This window comes from Gopherus flavomarginatus, chromosome 2, assembly GCF_025201925.1.
Source record: "Gopherus flavomarginatus isolate rGopFla2 chromosome 2, rGopFla2.mat.asm, whole genome shotgun sequence".
Taxonomy (NCBI): domain Eukaryota; kingdom Metazoa; phylum Chordata; order Testudines; family Testudinidae; genus Gopherus; species Gopherus flavomarginatus.
In genome coordinates, this window is record NC_066618.1 from 151,509,988 (window position 1) to 151,528,011 (window position 18,024).

General features: G+C 64.5%; 2 protein-coding genes across 2 annotated transcripts; both read left to right on the forward strand.

Annotated features, from left to right (window-relative positions):
• Positions 1-201: 201 nt before the first annotated feature.
• POLM (DNA polymerase mu) lies at positions 202-7,099 on the forward strand. Its single transcript, XM_050937510.1, has 11 exons — positions 202-590; positions 1,319-1,499; positions 1,718-1,807; positions 2,034-2,204; positions 2,742-2,813; positions 3,717-3,837; positions 4,264-4,396; positions 4,716-4,818; positions 5,066-5,299; positions 5,731-5,814; positions 6,877-7,099. Exons 1-11 carry the CDS (start codon positions 409-411, stop codon positions 6,961-6,963), a joined length of 1,458 nt encoding a protein of 485 aa, XP_050793467.1. The 5' UTR covers positions 202-408; the 3' UTR covers positions 6,964-7,099.
• An 8,925-nt stretch (positions 7,100-16,024) lies between these two features.
• On the forward strand, positions 16,025-17,328 carry LOC127043589 (heparan sulfate glucosamine 3-O-sulfotransferase 1-like). Its single transcript, XM_050937557.1, has one exon. It carries the CDS (start codon positions 16,025-16,027, stop codon positions 16,937-16,939), a length of 915 nt encoding a protein of 304 aa, XP_050793514.1. The 3' UTR covers positions 16,940-17,328.
• Positions 17,329-18,024: the final 696 nt, after the last annotated feature.

Genomic DNA, 18,024 nt, shown 5'->3' on the forward strand with positions numbered 1-18,024 from the left:
CGGTCCGGGCTCGCACCTGGCAGCCCCGGGGGCGTGGGCGGGGCTATATTTGCATAAGGGGCGAGGCTGCGCCCGGCCCTGACCCACGTGGGGCGGGGGCTTTTCCGCCTCTAACTCATGCGGCGCTTCTGAGCTGGGGAATTTTGGCTGGGGGCGGGGCAGACAGGACCCCTCCCCCCATTGCTTCCAGCCCCCCATAAACCCCCATGCAATCCCCCTCCTCCAGAGCTCCCCTTAGAAGCCCCCCAGCCCTATAACACACCTGTTCCCCACAGCTCTGGCCTGCCCCGGCCCCCCTCCCTGATCCTGCTGAGCTTCCAGGGGGCCCTGCTGTGTGGGGGACCCTGTCACTGATCCCCCCTGTGTTCCCCTAGCTCCCTGCCTGGCCGGCCCGGGGTCCCACTGGCCATGGCCCTGGTGCCCCTGAAGAGAAGGCGAAGGGCCCCATCCCCACCGGCCGGGCCCCTGGGCGCTGGGCGCTTCCCTGCCGTGGTGCTGTGCTTGGTGGAGAAGCGGATGGGGGCCAGCCGCCGGGCCTTCCTCACCCAGCTGGCCCGGGCCAAGGGCTTCCGCGTGGACGGGGCCTACAGGTGAGTGGGATCAGCCGCCCCAGGCCGAGGGGGAAATGGGGCAATGCCCATAGACCCCAGGGCTGTTGCCAGCCCCCCACAGCCTCACCTGACCCCTTGCAGCCCTCCAGCCCTCCGTAGCCCAGGGAGAGCAGCTGGGCAGGACACCTGTGACTGCAAGGCCTGGTAAAGCTCATACCGGCTGGATGGCTGCGGCTGCACCCCTTCCCCTGCTCACTCGTTGGTGTCATCCATCACCCCCCTCCCCCAACCTGGGGTTGCTGGGGCCCAGAGCGAAGGGGCACCCTGATGGCGCCAGGCTTGGCCAGTGCCACCCCTGGCCTGATCTCCCCCGGGCTGAGTGGGGTGACACGGGAGGGGGATGTGGCATATTTGGGACACCGGGTGTGGCGTGGCACCTAATGGATCCAGCTGAGTCTGGGCAAGGCACTGGTGGGTCCAGATGGGTTGGATCCCCCTTATCTGGTACTGAGAGGTGTTTGGAAAAGCTACTGGGTCTCTTCTTCCCCATGAGATCCCAGGGCTGGGACAGCAGGGGCTGCTGGTCGGGAGTGAGGGGCACTGGCAGAGCTGTGGGGAGCCCAGGGCTGGGGTAAGTGGAGGGGAGAGCCATGCTCTGTTCTAGCCTGAGTCCCCCAGACTCGCGTTGCTCCCCTGATTCCCTTCTGGGGTCCCAGCCTGACACCCCCTCTCCTCCCTTTCTCCCCCGCCCGGTGGCGGCTCCCCAGCGCCGCAGTGACCCACGTGGTGTCGGAGCAGAACTCGGGGGATGAGGTGGCCCGATGGCTGGAGCAGCAGCGGGAGGAGTGCGGTTCTGGGGGGGACCCCGCCCTGCTGGACATCAGTTGGTTCACGGAGAGCATGGGAGCCGGGCGGCCTGTGGAGATCGAGTCCCGGCACCGCCTCAGAGTGAGCTGGGCTCGGGGGAGCCAGGGAATGGGGTGGGGGGATCCCACAGTGAGGGCACAGACAAGAGTAGCCCAGCAGGGGGCACTGCGGGAAGCAGGGCAGGGGCTGGGTATGAGGCACTCCTGGCCCCTGAGCAGAAAGGGGAGATAGGAAATGCTGGGGATTGGGCAGGGTGAGGGTCTCCTGGGTTCCTGGCACTGACTCTCCCCCCCCCCCAGGTGACCACCCTGGCTCCGCTCGGGCAGCAGATGGCACCGTATGCCTGCCAGCGCCGGACACCGCTTCTCCACAGCAACCAGCCGCTGACGGTACAGGCTGCCCCCCGGGGCGGGGGAGGGGCTAGGACCCCAGGACTCCTGGGCGGTTGAGGGGGCACATTCTGGGGGCGGGAGCTGGGGCAGTACGGGCAGGGGAGGTGGGAGTTGAAGCTAGGGGAGGGTATTGGTCCTGGGGGCACTTGGAGTTCCCCTGGCTGCCCAGGGGCTGAGCTCCAGTTCCCGGTGCCCAATTGGGGGTGACTCTGCTCTGTTCCAGGAGGCGCTGGAGACCCTGGCGGAGGAGGCGAGTTTCAGTGGCAGCGAGGGGCGCAGCCTGGCATTTACCAGGGCAGCCTCGGTACTGAAGGCCCTGCCCGGCCGGCTTAGTGCCCTGGAGGAACTGGGGCCTCTCCCTGGCATTGGGGAGCACTCCCGTCGGGTCATCCAGGTAACCCCCCACCCCCAGACTAGCCCCAGAGGGCCCCTGGGAGCCAGGCCTTGGGGGGGTGGCCTGATCTGGGGGTACTAAACCTGAGAGAGCCAGAGAGACCCTGCAGCTCCCCTGCTGACCCTGCTCCCTCCAGCTCTGCCAGTGCCCCTCACCCCTGACCTACAGCCCCCTACCATCCCAGCTGGGCCCCCAGCTCTGCCAGTGCCCCTCACCCCTGACCTACAGCCCCCTACCATCCCAGCTGGGCCCCCAACTCTGCCAGTGCCCCTCACCCCCGACCCACAGCCCCCTGCCATCCTAGCCCCTCTCCCACAGCTCTGCCAGTGCCCCTTGCCCTGACCCACAGCCCCCTGCCATCCCTGCTCCCCCCAGCTCTGTCAGTGCCCCTCACCTCCGACTTGCAGCCCCCTGCTCTCTCAGGTCGGAGTTGGCAGCAGGGTGTCGTGTCCTGCAGCAAGGGGCTGGGCTGAGGGCACCACTCAGACCCCACGGGAGGGGGCAGGCACTGGGCTCAGGGCTGTCTCTCTCGGGCAGGATGTGCTGGAAGATGGCATCTCAGTGGAGGTGGAGAGAGTGAAGCTGTCGGAGAGGTACCGTACTATGAAGGTACCAGAGCCGGGTGGGGCTCGTGGGATGTTGGGCCGGGCACTATTGGGGGGTGGCCTAGGGCCCTGGCACGGGGCCTGGCTGCTGCCCCCTGCTGCTGGGAATGAGTGTCTGACGCCCCACGCTGCTTGCGCTTGGTGGGTGGGGCAGGTAGGGTGGGTTCTGTCCCAGAGGGGCATGGTGCCAGCCTGCACCGTGCCGCGGGGCTGGAGCTGGGGACTGGCTCGGACTCGGCAGCCCTCAGAGAGATACTAGAGTCCGAGTCTTCCGGCTCCATCACGTTGCTTGCCCCCTGGGAGCCTCCCCCAGTGTGTCTATCACTCTCTCTAGGCTCTGAGCTGGGCAGACGCTGTGCCTGGCTTCAGGTGGTGGTCACTGAGCTGGGGATTTGGTGGCTGCTCCCTGCTGCCCTCTGGTGGCAGCTTTAACCACCTGCCGGCTCCAGTGGATTTATGGGCCCTGGCCATGGTGTTGAAAAGGCTTAGACGGGTTCCCTCCTGATGGAACTGTGGGTCAGCCATGACTAGACCCCATGGCGTGTCTTTTACAGCCTCTCAGTGAGGGACCTTCGCAGTACAGGCTGGAGCTATAAGGTGTTTGACAGGTTAATTATATGGTACAGATGCCAGTTGAGCTGAAGGGGGATCCCCGTTAGCAGTATAGGGCCCAGGATACACACCTGAGCAATTACTAGATACATGAAACACTGCTGGGGAGCTGGCACTAGCACCCAGGTCTCCCAGCTCCTCTGACTCTGTTTCCTGAGCTAACAGAGCGCTCCCACGGCTGCCATTGGTAGTAGTTGCTTTATCCTGGCTGCGAGTGCAGCCACTAGAGGGTGACATTGCACCAGTTCATGCACAGCTGACACCACCTGGAATCATCTGGCTTCTATCTCCTCAGCTCTTCACCAAGATCTTCGGAGTTGGAGTGAGGACGGCCAGCCGGTGGTACCAGGAGGAGCTCCGGACGCTCGTGGACCTGCAGGAGCGGAACACCAAACTGACCAGGCAGCAGCAGGCAGGTGAGGAACTGCGGGGATGGACTGTGACATATCAAACGGGGGCTCTGCCCAGAGGCTGCTGGACGCACTGTGGGTCTCTCAGGCTTGTTCCCGGCCTGTACTGCCCATCGTTGTCACATGGACCCCCTGTGCCCTGGCCTGGACTCTGCAGACATGGGAGGGACGAGTCCCCTGGGGCAGGGAGACATGAGCTGGGCTGGACCTGGGGTGTGGCTAGTTTGATATTTTGGGCCCCTGGTAGCTTTCCGTGGTGGCCGTTGGCTCTTGACGCGAGGCACTGATCCTGGCAGTCTCACAGCCAGAGCCGGAGTGGCCCATGCAGCAGGGCTCAGGGCAGACCTAAGGGAAGGGAACCTCGCACCTGTCTCCCGGCCGGTGACTCGTGCCCTGGGATCCTGAGTGACGGCCCCAGCGGTTCTCCTGCAGGGCTGCGGCACTATGAGGACCTCAACACCCCAGTGGAGCGTGGCGAGGCGGAGTTCATTGGCCAGATGGTGCAGGAGGCTGTGCAGCGGTTTCTGCCTGGAGCCTCGGTGACGCTGGCTGGCGGGTTCAGACGGTAACGGGACGGGGGCCTGCTGCCTCCCAAGTGGAAACGGCAAAGAAAGAACCAACGTCAGGTCTCCCTGGGAGCGTGCGTGGTCATGCTCTCCCAAGCATGCACGGCTTGTGTGTGTGGGGGGAGGGGAATCCCAGGGGGGGAATCCCAGGTGGGGATCCCAGCCCCAAACCAGACAGGCCCCCTCTTCTTAAACCCCCTGGGAACGGGAGATCCCTGCCGGCACTGGGACGTACGGGCCCCCCGCTGGAGCTGACCTGGCTGCTGCTGGGCTGGGCTCTTATGTGCTGCTGAGCGACCTTCCGTTTCTCCCCCGCAGGGGGAAGCCGCATGGCCATGACATCGACCTGCTCCTCACACACCCCGAGGCCGGCAGAGAGGTGGGGCTGCTGAGCCGTGTCGTCAGCTGGCTGGACAGCCAGGTGGGGGAAGGGCGGGATGTGGGGGTACAGATGTGGGAGAGCAATCCCGGCTCTGGGAGGGGAGTGGGGGCTGGTGGTTAGAGGCGGGGAGGCTGGGATCCAGGACGCCTGGGTTCTCTCCCTGGCCCTGGGAGGCGAGTGGGGGCTGGTGGTTCGGGGTTGGCACTATGCAGGTGGGATGGCCGGCCCTGGAAATACCCTTAGTGCCCCACATGGCTGAGGTGCTGTCTGTCTCTCTCCGCACCAGGGTTTGATACTCTATCAGCACAGCCAGGAGAACAGCTTCACGCTCCACGAGGGCCCTGAGGCACCTGGGGGCAGGGACTTACTGGACCGATTTGAGAGGTGCTTCTCCATATTCCGCCTGGAGGTGCGGGAGGGCCCGGGTGCTGCCCGAGGCTGGAAGGCCGTCAGGGTGGACCTGGTCGTGGCTCCAGTCAGTCAGTTCCCGTTTGCTCTGCTCGGCTGGACCGGCTCCCGGGTAGGTGACTGCCCAAGGCAGGGGGAGCTGAGAGATGTGGGCGAGGCCTGGACCTCCGGATCCAGGCGTGGCAGGTGCCAGAGATGAGCCGGCCCCTACAGGGGAGGCTTTGGGTTCTAGATCCTAGCCCCGTTCTGGGGTGGTTCTAGATTTGAGCCCGTCCCACCCTATGGCAGGGTCCTGAGGAGGGGGTTAGATCCCTGCCCCGCCCATGCTGAGCTCTGAATCCGGATTCAAGCAGCCCTTTCCAATGGGCCAAACACCCCCTGAGTCCAGATGCCCCACATGCAGGGGAGCCAAGATCTGAACCCGGGTCAGCACTTCCCAGCTGGGTCTGAACCAGACCCTTGGGGCCCTGAACTCGGGCTCCAAGTCCCTCGGCCTGCCGGAGTGACCGGCGCTAACTCCAGGCTCTGCGCCCTTCTCCCCAGCACTTCGAACGCGAGCTCCGGCGCTTTGCCAGCCATGAGAGGAAGATGGTCCTGAACAGCCACACCCTGTACGACACCAGGCGGGTATGGTTCTGCACGTGGATAGGGACATGGGGCTGAATGGACGGGGGTCCGGGAAAGCCTGGTCTGGGGTTTGATCCTGACCCCTGGTGGTGACGTGCCTGCAGAGACCTGGCCCCCACAGGAGCCCTCCCCAAGGCAGGCAGTTGCACCCTTTGCTCTGCAGGAGGGATCTCCAGGCCCTTGCTACCCCTCTCAAGGGGCACCAAGGTGCTGAGCCCTACTTACGACCTCTGCATACCCTGGCACTGTCCTCTCCCAGACACCCGCTCCCTGCCATGCCTGGCATGAACCAACTCCCCAGGTGCGGGCAGCCCAGTGATTGACAGGTCTAGATGGAGGGTTCCCGACTTCGGGGTGGGGGGCAGCGAAACCCAAGGTCCCTCTCGCCCGGTTCAAGGGGGCAGCAGCCCCGGTACGCCTGGGGTAGCTCCAGCACGGCTGAGCTGACAGCGCGGGAAGCACTAGCCCCAGGAAAACGCGTGGTGTTTGTGGTTTGTGGATCCTCTGATGGTTGGGGACCCCCCAGCATGTGGAGGAGGAGAGTCGTGTGGCTGATGCTGCGTGGCTTACAGCACGAGGGGGGTGACAGTGGCCATGGCTGGTGCTCGCCAGGACAGATACAGATTCTGGCCCCACCAGCTGCTCCCCACCCCTGACGTTCCCATTCATTAACTCTGCCCCCCTCCCCTGCAGAATGATGCCAGCTGTTCCCCTCCCCCTGCCAAAATACTCCTATAGCTCGTAGAGCTCTGCAATGCCTCCTGTAACCATCCTGATTGGCTGCCCTTCCCCAGGAGGTGGGGCAGGCAGCCAATCAGAGTGGCTTTCTCTGCACAGTACTGAACTCCCCTGGCACAGCCCCAGCGGCAATGAGGCATGGGGAGCGGGCGGCACATGGTGGCTCCGGGGTGGGATGTTGGTGTGGGGGGCTGAGCAGTGCAGTAGCAGAGTCTGCATTAGCCTGGCTCCAGCTGCCCTGTAAGGACCCCCCTACCTGCCCTGCAAGCTGTGATCACCCCGGGGAGCTGCTCTCAGCTCGGACGCTGGTTTCTTTCCTTCCAGAACCTCTTTCTACCTGCTGCATCTGAAGAAGAAATCTTCCAGCACCTGGGCCTGGAGTGTGTGCCCCCCGCGCAGAGAAATGCCTGAGCCCTGGGCCTGGGGTACTTGCCCCCCCCGAGACCCCTCACTGCACAGGAATCTCCTCTCCAGCCCTGGAGATGCCCCCTGCTGCCACCCGTACTGGCTGGCTCGTGTGTTCCCTGAGTGACCCAAGGGCTGATCAATAAACCCCCGGCTCCACGTTCCCTGCATTCGTGGCTGGCTAGTTGCTTGGTTCGGGGGATGGGGACACAGCAGCTCTGCACTCTGCAGGTGGCAGTTCCTATCTGCCCCCCACCTACCCCCGCCAGCAGGGCTCTGTCTCCCTCTGCAGCAGCAGCAGAGGGATGGGGTCCCGTGGGCATAAGGCCAGGTGGCTGGATGAGAGGGGAGTCCAGGGGGTGGTCTGGGGGAATGGGGTGTTGAGTCTAGGGGGTGCGTACAGCTGGGGCACAGTACACAGCTTGCTCCCACGGTGCAGGACAAGGGTCCACAGTGGTGCTATGGGGGTGCCCAGTCCCTCTTGCCGAGGAGTTGGACAAGCGGGCTTTGCCATGTTGCGTGCCAAGGCCTGGGAAGCTATGTTGGCATCTCGGTCTCTCCTGCCAGGGCCCAGCTGGCTGGGCTCTGTGCCAGGCATGCAGCGGGGCTATGAATATTTCATGGTGGTTCCCGCCATGACCCCATCACAAACGGCCCCCCCCCATCACACTCAAGCCTTTCTGCTGGGGGGCTGTCTTTCAGGGTTCAGTGCCTCCTGCCAGCACTGCTCTGCGGGTCCCTGGGGCCTTCACCCCACTGGGGATGAGGGCGCAACCACACGGTCACCACCCCTGTCTTCTGGGTGTGAGGAGCCGGGTGGGAGTCAGGACTCCTGGGTTCCAGCCCTGGGAAGGGGTATGGGCTGGGAGTGTGGAGGGAGGCTTCTGTCCCAACCCTGGGGGGGAATGGGGTCCAGGGGTGGGATTGCACGTCTGTCTACTGTCCTGTGCCCCCTTGGGGCCTCTGACAGGCCCATGGGTCACTGGGCCTCGGCCCCTAGCTGTGCAGGGGAGTGAGCCAGGCGATCAGCGTGATTCACCTGTACCTGTTTCCCTGCCTGACACTGCTGAGGTGGGGGAGGGGTTCAGCCCCATGTAGCTGGGTAAGCAGCTGGCTGCCCCTCCACCCCCTCTGCAGCAGAAATGGCAGATAACGAAGTTGAAAAGCATCACTTGCGAGCTGGCCTGGAAGCTGCTCCTCTGCATGACTGATGAGTGTGGGGGGGGGTCCCAGCCAGCTCCTGTACGTTTCCATTAGTGGGGTACGGGGCCCAGGCAGCAGCAGGAGCTCAGCAGAGAGGCAGTGAGCTGCAGGGGCCAGGCTGGGTGCAATCTGAGGGCAGCTGGCACGTAGCGGGGCCTGGGGGTAACTGCAGGGTCGGGGCTGGACTCGCTGGGGAAGACTGTAATTCTTGCAGGGGGGTGATCAGCAATGGGGGGGAGCTGCCTGTCTCACTCCTGTCCAGGCCGGGCCTACCCTGGCTGGGCCAAGCTGGCCTTCCCCACTCAGTCAGAGATCGGCAGAGCAGGGCCACATCTGAGAGGTTCCCGGGTGGGGGAGGGGGCTCACGAGCCCAGTTCTTGGGGGGGGGGGGGGGGGCTGGCACCCTGTACACCCAGTCCCCCCTCCAGGGGCAATCTTAGCCCCCTTCCTGTCCCATAGGCTGAATGAATGGAAGCCCCCCCCCCTCAGGGGGAGTCCTGCTGTTTATGGGTGTGGGCCCCAAGTCCTAAGGAAAGGCCTGGCACCTGGGTTGGGCACTTGCACCCGGACTCAGGCAATGCTGTGCCTAACCCCTAGAAGTGCTGGCACCCAGGGGACCCCTGAGCTGGGTGCCCAGGCTGCCCCCCATGCGTGGGGAGAGCTGGCACCTGGGCCAGAAAACCAGCTGCCTCTGCCAGCCAGGAATGAAATGCGTGGGGAGGGCTAGGCCCTGCACCTGCCCCTCAGAGGTTTTTAGTTCTTGCTGGTCTGGGCCTCCAGGTATCTGCGAGGCTGAGGGCGGTGCCCATCTCTCCCCAGAGTTCTCAGCCAGAGCGAACGACATGCCATGTTGCAGCCTGGGCATCTCCTGGGATGTCCGCTGGGTTCGCGGTCCCGATCTGGGGCAAGAACTTGATCCCACACGCCCCATGAGTGCCCAGTTCCCGGGCTGTGGGCTCTGTGGGGTGGCCATGCTCTGGAACTGCTCCCCACAAAGCCAGTCAGGATTTTGGGGAGTCTCCTCTCCCATGGAGCAGACTGTCTTCAGGGCAAGAAGCTCATAGGGATTCACCTCCTGGGTCTCTCCTTGGAGCATTCAGCATAAGCCCCTCCATGCACTTCCCACAGCGAGTCCGCCCAGGTGGGGTCCTGGGGAAGCCAGAGGGTCCTGCACCCCCACTTTGCAGTCAGACATAACTCTCAGCCAGCCAGTAAAACAGAGGTTTATTAAATAACAGGAACATGGTCTAAAGCAGAGCTTGTAGGTACAGAGAACTGGACCCCTCGGCTGGGTCCATTCTGGGGCCCAGTGAGGCAGACACCCCCAGCTGCCCTCACTCCTAGTCCCCAGCCAGCTCCAAACTGAAACCCGCTCCAGCCCCTCCTTCTCTGCTGAGTTCCTTTCCTGGGGCCAGGTCACCTGTCCTCTTTGTTCTCCCACACCTTTAGCATCGCCTTGCAGGGGGGAAGGGCCGGACCATTAGTTGCCACGGAGACAGTGTGGCCAGAAACTGAGGCACCCATACAGTATTCAGAGAAAATATTAAGAACAGTCCCACTTCCTCACAGGGGGTGCCTGGGCTCCCAGCAGCTCCTTGGCTGTGGGGCAGCCCCAGAACACAGGCTCCTTTGTACACGCTGGCCAGCGGAGAGGTGGCGCTTGCAGGGCCAGGTGCCAGCTGGGCAGGGGGTTGTCAGTGCCGATGGCGGATGCCCCTCGGCACCATTGTGGGCCTGTCCCTGCCCCCCAGACGGGTGATGCCACTAGCTGCAGCTTGGCAGGCCTGGGTCACATCCTGCTCCAAACAGGCCCCCGGTGTGGCCCTAGTCTGTTGCCAAGCCCAGCTGCTGTCCCCTTCCAGCGTGGTCCCTGCAGGAGGGGCTGTGGGACACTGGGGATCAGAGGTGCGGGGGACGGGGGGGGGCAGACAAACCAGCTTGCACTGCCTTGGCCCTGGGGTCAGTAATCCCTGCAGTGAGGCCCCTGAATGCCTATGGTGGGATTCAGCCCAAGCTCTCCACATGACTGAGCGGCTGGGAAGCGCTGGTGGTTCTGGCCCTAGAGGGGAGCAAAGAGCCAGCCTGGGCCTGCGATGTGCTCCCAGGAGCCAGGAAGCTGAGCCACAAGCAGGCCTGGATCCTGACATCCCACCTGGGCTGCCTCCTCCCCTGGGGTCTCCTGCAGCTGAGCTGGGCTCCGGCTGCTTCCCAACTCGCGCAAGCAAGAGGGCAGTGCCGAGATGGGGAAATGGGACAGAGCTCAGCAGGTGTGGGGCTGTGCATGCTGTCCCCTGCCTGCCTGTGCCCTGGGGGGACTGACAGATCCCTGCTGCCCCATTCAGCCCTGGATGGCACCAGAGGGAGTGAAAACATGTCCAATGGTTTCTGGGGGGCTTCAGGAGCTGAGGACGATTCTCCACTCCCTTGTCAGGGCGGCTGCCAACATGGAGGGCGCCGTGCTCTCGGAGTGTATCCATGCTGGGGGCTGGGGTTCCCTTGGAGCTGCTCCCAAAAAATGGACCCATGGGTGCAGGGCAGGGTAGACGTGTGAGGGGCTGAGAGTGGGCACTGCTGCAGGAGAGCTAGGCCCGAGGCCTGCTTGAGGAGAGCAGCAGGGGAAGGGGCAGGTGGGGCAGAAGGTGGGCTTGGGGGCAGAAGGCTTATGGGTCCAGGGGCAGGAGTCAGGAGAGCTGAGCTGGCTGGGTGAGCTCCTCGGGGCAGCGCCTAGCCCCCAGCTCATTCAGAGCCGCTACTGCACCAGGCCAAGGGGCTGAGCTGGAACTTGGCGGGGGGGGGAGCCCCCCAAATGGGCAGGAGTAGGGGAGGGGAGGCAGCAGACTGCAAAGGGAGGGGGAAAGCAGGGTAGGGGGGAATGAAGGGAAGGGCACTGCAGAGATTCTCTCAGCCTGACACTTAATTTTTGAAGCCTCCCTTAATTATTTAGCACTGGCTGCCCCTGGGGAGGGCGATGGGGAGGTCTGTGGATTGTGAACTCTTGGTGAACCTGAGCTACTGAATCTGTGTAATTGTGTCACATACACCCATGGGGGGGGGGGGAGAGCTGGCACATTTAAAGGGAAAGTGTCCCGCTTTGGTGGGCGGGTAGGATGGGCTGGCGGCAGGGGGTCGGGGGTGGTGTTTGGGCCCATTTGCAATGCTCAGGCCAGACTCCATGGGTGGGTGGCCATCTCTAAGGCCCCTGAGGCTCAGGAGAGAGGCCAAGGATGAACTCAGCCCCCCCCCACACACACTTACCAAGAGGACGGACTACACCTGGACACTGGGGCTGGCACCCTCTGACCCTTGGCCTGCACTTTGCATCCCTGCATTAAAATCTTATGGTTACAGCACAGAAGTGGGAGCCAGGACATCTGAGTTCCATCCCCAGCACTGGGAGGGGAGTGGGGGCTAGTGATTGGTGGGGGGGAGCTGGGTGCCAGGATGCCTGGTTTCTGTCCCCAGCACTGGGAGGGGAGTGGGGGCTTGTGGTTGGGGGGCTGGGAGCCAGGATGCCTGGGTTCTATGCCCAGCACTGGGAGGCGAGTGGGGGCTTGTGGTTTTGGGGGGCTGGGAGCCAGGATGCCTGGGTTCTCTCTCCAGCTCTGACTTGCTGTGTGCTTTGTGGTAAGCAGCTATTCCTGCTGGTGAGGGGGCCCATGTGGAGCTCTGTGTGTGGCAAGGGCGGGGCTGGGTACAGACCATGCCAGAAGAGTGTACCCTGGGCTGGGAAAAGGGGGAGCTCCAGGGGTGTGGCTGGGGCAGTCACCCGCCGCCCCGGCTCCCGATTCAGCATGGGGGGCGGGGCCGGGGCGGTTCGGAGGCGGGGTCGGCAGGTTACAAAGACGCTGGGTCCGGCTCCCCAGAGCAGTGTGGACTCCCGGGCTGCAGGAACCGTCCTTCGGACGGAACGGGGGTCCCAGCGGCTGATCCCTCCCAAGGGTCTGCTCGGCGGTGTCGCTTCGCGCTCGGACCAGCCCGTGAGTTGCAGCCCCCGGCCGGCCGGATCCCGCCCCCACCCTGGCTCCGAGGGGAGACTCGGATCCAGTTCCAAGCTGCTCCTTCCTCCCCTGGGCTGGGATCCTTCTTGGACGGAGCGAGAGACACCCAGGGCAGTGGGGGAAACTGAGGCAGGGTCAGCTGGAAGCAAGGGCGCCGCAGTCTGAGCGGCCCGGGCGGCTGGACCCGAACACGTGTTCGCAGGTGGCGGGTCCCCAGGGCAGCGCCGGGATATCGCGGAGGGAGCCCTCGTGTGACAAACCGCTGGGGAACTTGGGGGGACCTGGGGCGGGGAGGGATGGATATGGGGGATGGGTGACTCATGGGGCGGGGGCTGTAACCCATTTGCACTCGCTCCGGGAGGTCTGGCTCAGGCTGCCCGGGGCAGGCGGTGTTAGGTCACCTGCCCTCCTCCCTGTGGCCGGGACCGCCCCGGGCCTGGGCGGGTGCTTTTAACCCTCGCCTCGCCGGGCGGGCTCAGAGGACTAGTATGGCGAGGTCCGGAGAGTGAGGGGGCTGGTGCTGCTGGGGGCCGATCGCCCCGTCTCTTTAAACCAGCAAGCGACCTAGACCCATTGATCCGACCTCGCTCCCAGCACAAGCCGGGGCCGTGTCGCTCCCCCAGCATTTCTTCCCCTGGCTCCCAGCCCGGCCGGGAACGCCGCCGCCGCCCCCCCCAGGTAAGAGACCTGCCGGTTCCCTGGCTGGCACCTCGCCCCCTGCTCGCCCCCCACGGGGGGCACTTTCCCCGGGGAAGCGGCGCCAAGCTGGGGGGCCCGGAGCAGGAGCAAGGGAGAGGGCAGGCCCCGGTCCAGATGCCATCCGGGGGGGGGGGGCGCAGATGAGGGCCGGGTCCTTGGTACGGGGCTGGCCTGGGCTGGGTCCCTGGTATGACGCCAGCCGGGGTCATTGGCACTGGGTGCCCCCCGGGCGCGGTGCCCCCCAGGAAAGAGGCGCTGGGGCTCGAGCCGGCCCCGGGATACCCGGCCTAGGAGCTGCTGGGCCCAGGGGTGCCAGGTTCGGCCCCAACACGCCAGGGCACAAATTAAGCCCTGGTGCCCCCTCCTCGGCAGGCAGTTGGGAGCTGGGCCCGTGGCTGGGTCCCTGGGGCGCTACAGACACGTGGGGCCCCGCAGGCTGGGGTTCAATCTCCCCCATCCCCATAGTGAGGCGTTTGTCCCTTTAAACGCCCTCCCCGACCGCGGTGACAGTCTGCGCTTCCCCCTCTCCCCGCCTGGTTCCCCCCTAATTAGCATCCGCCAGGAAGTGGGGATCGTCCCGCGGGGCCGCCTCATTAGAGCAAGACACGTCACCGAGCCAAACAGCCTCCCCCCGAGAGACAGGCAGGCCCAGCCCCTCCCGGGCGGGCGTCACTAGCCCCAGGGGGAGCTGAGAGGGGGAGACCCAGCCAAGACCGCGCAGTTCCTTAACTGTAGAGCTGGGGAGAGAACCCAGGAGTCCTGGCTTCCAGCCCCCCCGCTTCCCCTTCCAGATCCGGGGCGATCACAGTGGCTCGGTCTGTGCCCGCGGAGGATGCCGGGTCTGTGTGGGCCCGGCTGTGGCAGGGACTGGACCGTTCCCAGCAGGGTTCCCGGCGCTGTACCTGCTGCCCAGCCAGGCTCCCAGAGCCGGGAACGCGCCCCCCTCCCCGGCAGCAGCTGAGAGCCTCCCCTGCAGCACAGGGCGCTGGGAGCGGCACCGCCTGCCTCGGTTTCCCCTCGCCTGGGGCGCGGAGTTTGCTGGGTCTCAGCAGCCCCTGCACCCGCCCCCCCGCGCGATGTCCATGGCGACACGCCTGCCCCTCCCGGGGGAGGGGGCTGGGACACGGGGCTCGACGCTCAGTGACGCCAGCCGGGCTCCCTGGGCTCGGTTAGGGCGTCAAGCGGGCGGGGGAAGTGCGTCGTCTGGGGTCCCTCGTGGCCCGGAGCAGCAGCTCCTGTGGGGCGGGGCTGGCTGGGCACGTGGGGGTGTTTGTGTCAGGCGCGGAGGGGGGGGCTGATCGCTGCACGAGTGGTAGGAAGAACCCCCCCGCAGTTTGAAACGGAGCGGGTTACTGCGGGTTTAAACTGGTGTAAACGGGACAGTCTGGAAGGTGGAGTCTTTAAATGCAGCTTGGAGGAGCCGCGTGACCCGCCCCCTCCCCGGAGGCTCTGGGGGGCGGGGGGCTGGGCCTGTGGGGGGTACATGGCTGAGGCAGTGGGGCTGGGGGCACCTGCGCTCTGCGGGGTCCTGTGTGCCAGGAGATGCCTGTAATTGAGGAGGCATCAATACCAGAAGAGGGGAAATTGCTTTTGTAGTGATGGTGTTAAACCCCCTCTCCTGGTATTGACACCTCCTCAGTTACTGGGAGTGGATCAAATCCACCCTGGCTGCACTGGCCTTGTCAACACTGGTTCTCCCTCCTCTCCATGTGTCAGTATGTCTGTGCCGGTATCTGTAATTTTCACTCCCTGCAGCTGAACAAGTGGGTTTTAGCCCACAAAAACTGATGCCCAAAGAAATTGGTTTGTCGTTAAGGTGTGACCAGACTCCTGTGCCCTTGTTTTTTTGGCGGGGCTGGGCACTGGGACACATTTTCTGAAGCCCCTGGGGGAGATCCCAGTGGGGTCCCAGCCCAGGGAAGATTTTCCATGGGGCCAAGGCTCTCCCTTGCTCAGCCGGCAGGCCGGTGCCCTCCTGCCCCAGGACAGCAGCAATGCGGCTCAAAGCTCTGCCCCCGCTGCCAGCCTGCTGCCCTGAAGTTAGTCCCTCTGCTGGGGTGGGGAAAGGGAGGCAGAGAGGGAACAGGACCTGCCCAGGTTTGCAGTGTGAGTGAGTGGCAGAGGTGAGAACAGAACCAGGTCCCTCAAGGCCCATGCCACCTAATCTCCTAGCTCTGGGCTCAGCTTGTCCAGAACCTGGGGGGACTGGTCTCTACTGGCCCCTTCCCAGGGCTACTCCCCAGGCCAGGAACAGGAGGGCGCAATTCTTCATGCCCACACATCTGTGTCCATGTCTGCCCACCCCTGCCTCTGCTCAGCCAGTGCAGCCCAGCCCCCCCCCCCCCCCCCGCAGTCACGGCTTGTGACATCTCCTGCCTGCCCCACCTGCGGACAAGGGCCCAAGGCCTGTGCTTTCCAACCAGGGATGGGGGAACAACCTGGGGGTGGGGGCTGCTGCATCCCAGAGCAAATGGCAGGTGGTTTCTAGAGCCTGGGATCCCGTCTGCACAGCAGCAACTTTCCAGGGCTGGAGGGGAAGTCTCCTGAGCTCGGGAGTGGGGCCCTTCCTTCACTGCCCCCCACCCCACATGAATGGTTGGCACTGCGATACCAGCAGTGGCCACTAGAGGGCAGGCATTGACTGGCCATGTCCTTCCTGGGGCAGGGAGCAGCTGGGTTGGAGGCTCCAGCCTGGGCCCCAGGCCAGCCCAGCTCATCAGGAGGGGCTGGGGAGCAGGGCCTAGTAGAACAGAAATCCTGCGCCCCCCCTCAGCTCCTTCTCACTCCCCCGCACTGGGGCCTATGAGAGAGGGAGCACACCCCATCACACCAGTCCTGCTGCGCTGAGCTGCTCTAGCTGATGCCCCATTTCTCCCCTTTCTCCCACAGGTGGCCACCAGCCCCGGGCTGTGGTGGCTGCACCAGGCATTGAGGGGCTGGATACTCGGAGGGGCCCAGGAGCAGAGCTGCACCGGGAAGCCGACCAGAGACAGTGCCAGGAAAGGGGCTCTACCAGCCAGGAGCAGGGTGGGACCTGGGGGCAAGGGAGGGGAGGCCCTGCAGTTAACCCTGGTCATGGAAGGAGGTTGGGTGTGAGCTGAGCAGCCTCATCTATGCAGCAGTCTCACCAGTCTACTTGTGCCCATCTATCCTGGGCAAGGGCAGCCATGGCCTGCTGGTGGGCCAGCTGGCTGCTCCTGCTGGTGGAGGCTTGGGGGGCCCACTTGGCACAGGGGATGCTGGAGCCCTGGGCCCAGGAGGCTCCATGGCTGGGAAACATGTCCACATTCCAGGCCAGTAGCCTGCAACGCCGCCTGCCCCAGGGGATCATCATTGGGGTGCGGAAGGGGGGCACACGGGCCCTGCTGGAGATGCTGGCGCTGCACCCCCAGGTGGCCGCTGCCCCTGCTGAGGTGCACTTCTTCAACCGGGAGGAGAACTACCGCCGGGGACTGGGTTGGTACCGCCAGCAGATGCCCTTCTCAGGCCCCGGCCAGCTCACCATGGAGAAGACCCCAGGCTACTTCTCCTCGCCACAGGCCCCTGAGCGCGTCCGCGCCATGGACCCTGCCATGCGGCTGCTGCTCATTGTGCGGGACCCAGTGGAGCGGCTGGTGTCGGACTACACCCAGATCCTGCACAACCGCCGGGCGCGGTGCAAGCCCTACCCGCCCCTGGAGAGACTCCTGCTGCGGGGGGACCGGGGCCTCGACACCCGCTACAAGGCCATCCAGCGCAGCCTCTATGCCCTGCACCTAGCCCCCTGGCTGGCTGCTTTCCCCCCGGCCCACATCCATGTCGTGGACGGGGGCAGCCTGATCCGCGAGCCCCTGCCCGAGCTGCGCCGTGTGGAGCAGTTCCTGGGCTTAGCGCCCAGCCTGAGTCCTGACAACTTCTACTTCAACCAGACCAAGGGCTTCTACTGCCTGCAGGCCGGGGCCCACCAGCACTGTCTGGACGACTCAAAGGGGCGGCCCCACCCACCCATCGCTGAGCAGCTGCTGGAACAGCTCTGTACTTACTTCAGCGCCCACAATGAGCACTTCTTCAGCCTGGTGGGGCGCACGTTCAACTGGTGCTGAGCTAGGTGAGGCCTGTGGGCACAGAGCCCCCCAGGCAGATGCTGTGAAATCAGGGGGAGAGGGGGAATTGGTGGTAACAGACTGGGCAGCTCTCCCCAGCCCCCCTGCTCAAAGGACTTAGGTGCTCAGAGCAGGCTGTGAGGGGGCTCCTGCTGGGGCTGCATCCCCTGGACATGGGAGGGAGGATGGGAAAGGGGGTGGGAGAAACCAATCAGGGCAGGAGTGCAGGGCTCTCCCCACCCTGCAGGGACAAGGCAGAGGCCCACAGATGCCCCAGAAGCACACTCCTAAAAGGGTCCAGAAAGAAACATTTGCCCTGCAGAGCTGTGGGGTGAGGCAGGTGGGATGAAGGGACAAGGGGCTTCTACAATTCAGGGCATCTGCCCCCCTCAGGCTGCCAGCTCTCCACCTGTCACCTCTGGGGGGTGTAGGCAGGAGACTCTCCTCTCCCAACAGAGGCTGCTTGCCAACTCAATTCCCCAGCCAGCCTGCAGTGCCTTCTCTGCAGGCTACACACAGCGTTACAGGCTCCAGCTCTACCTAAGCAAACCCCAGCCTAAGGCAAAAACCCAACAGACACCCCCCTCCCTTGGTTTAGGGGTTGTCTTTTGCAGCCCAGGGCTGTCAGGCTCACTCTGGCTGTGGCAGACTGGCAGCTGAAGCCAGGTGCCCCCTTATCCTGGCTTTTGGCTGACTCCTACCTGGAGGGGAGCGCAGTGTGTGGTCACAGTGCAAGCCATTCAGGCTGCAGCCCACAAGACTTCCTGGTCTCCTCACCCCACTGGGCTGGAAGCCCAGCCTACACCTAGCCCAGCTGTTCCATCTCTGCTGCCCCCTGTTCACCCACAGCCATTGCAGGTTGGTGCCTGTGGAGCAGCTGGCCCATTTCCCACCCAGGCAGCCAGCTCAGTTCCTCCCTCAGGCAGAGCACCCAGGCCCTGCACAGGTGTAACAGCAGCTTAGCACAAGGTGGTTATTGCCCTCTAGTGTCTGGGTCCGGGAACTACAGATACCTGCTACCACTGTAGCCCAGCTGCATCATTAGAAACAGCAGTGGGGTGTGGTTTGGTGCTGGAGTCACTCAG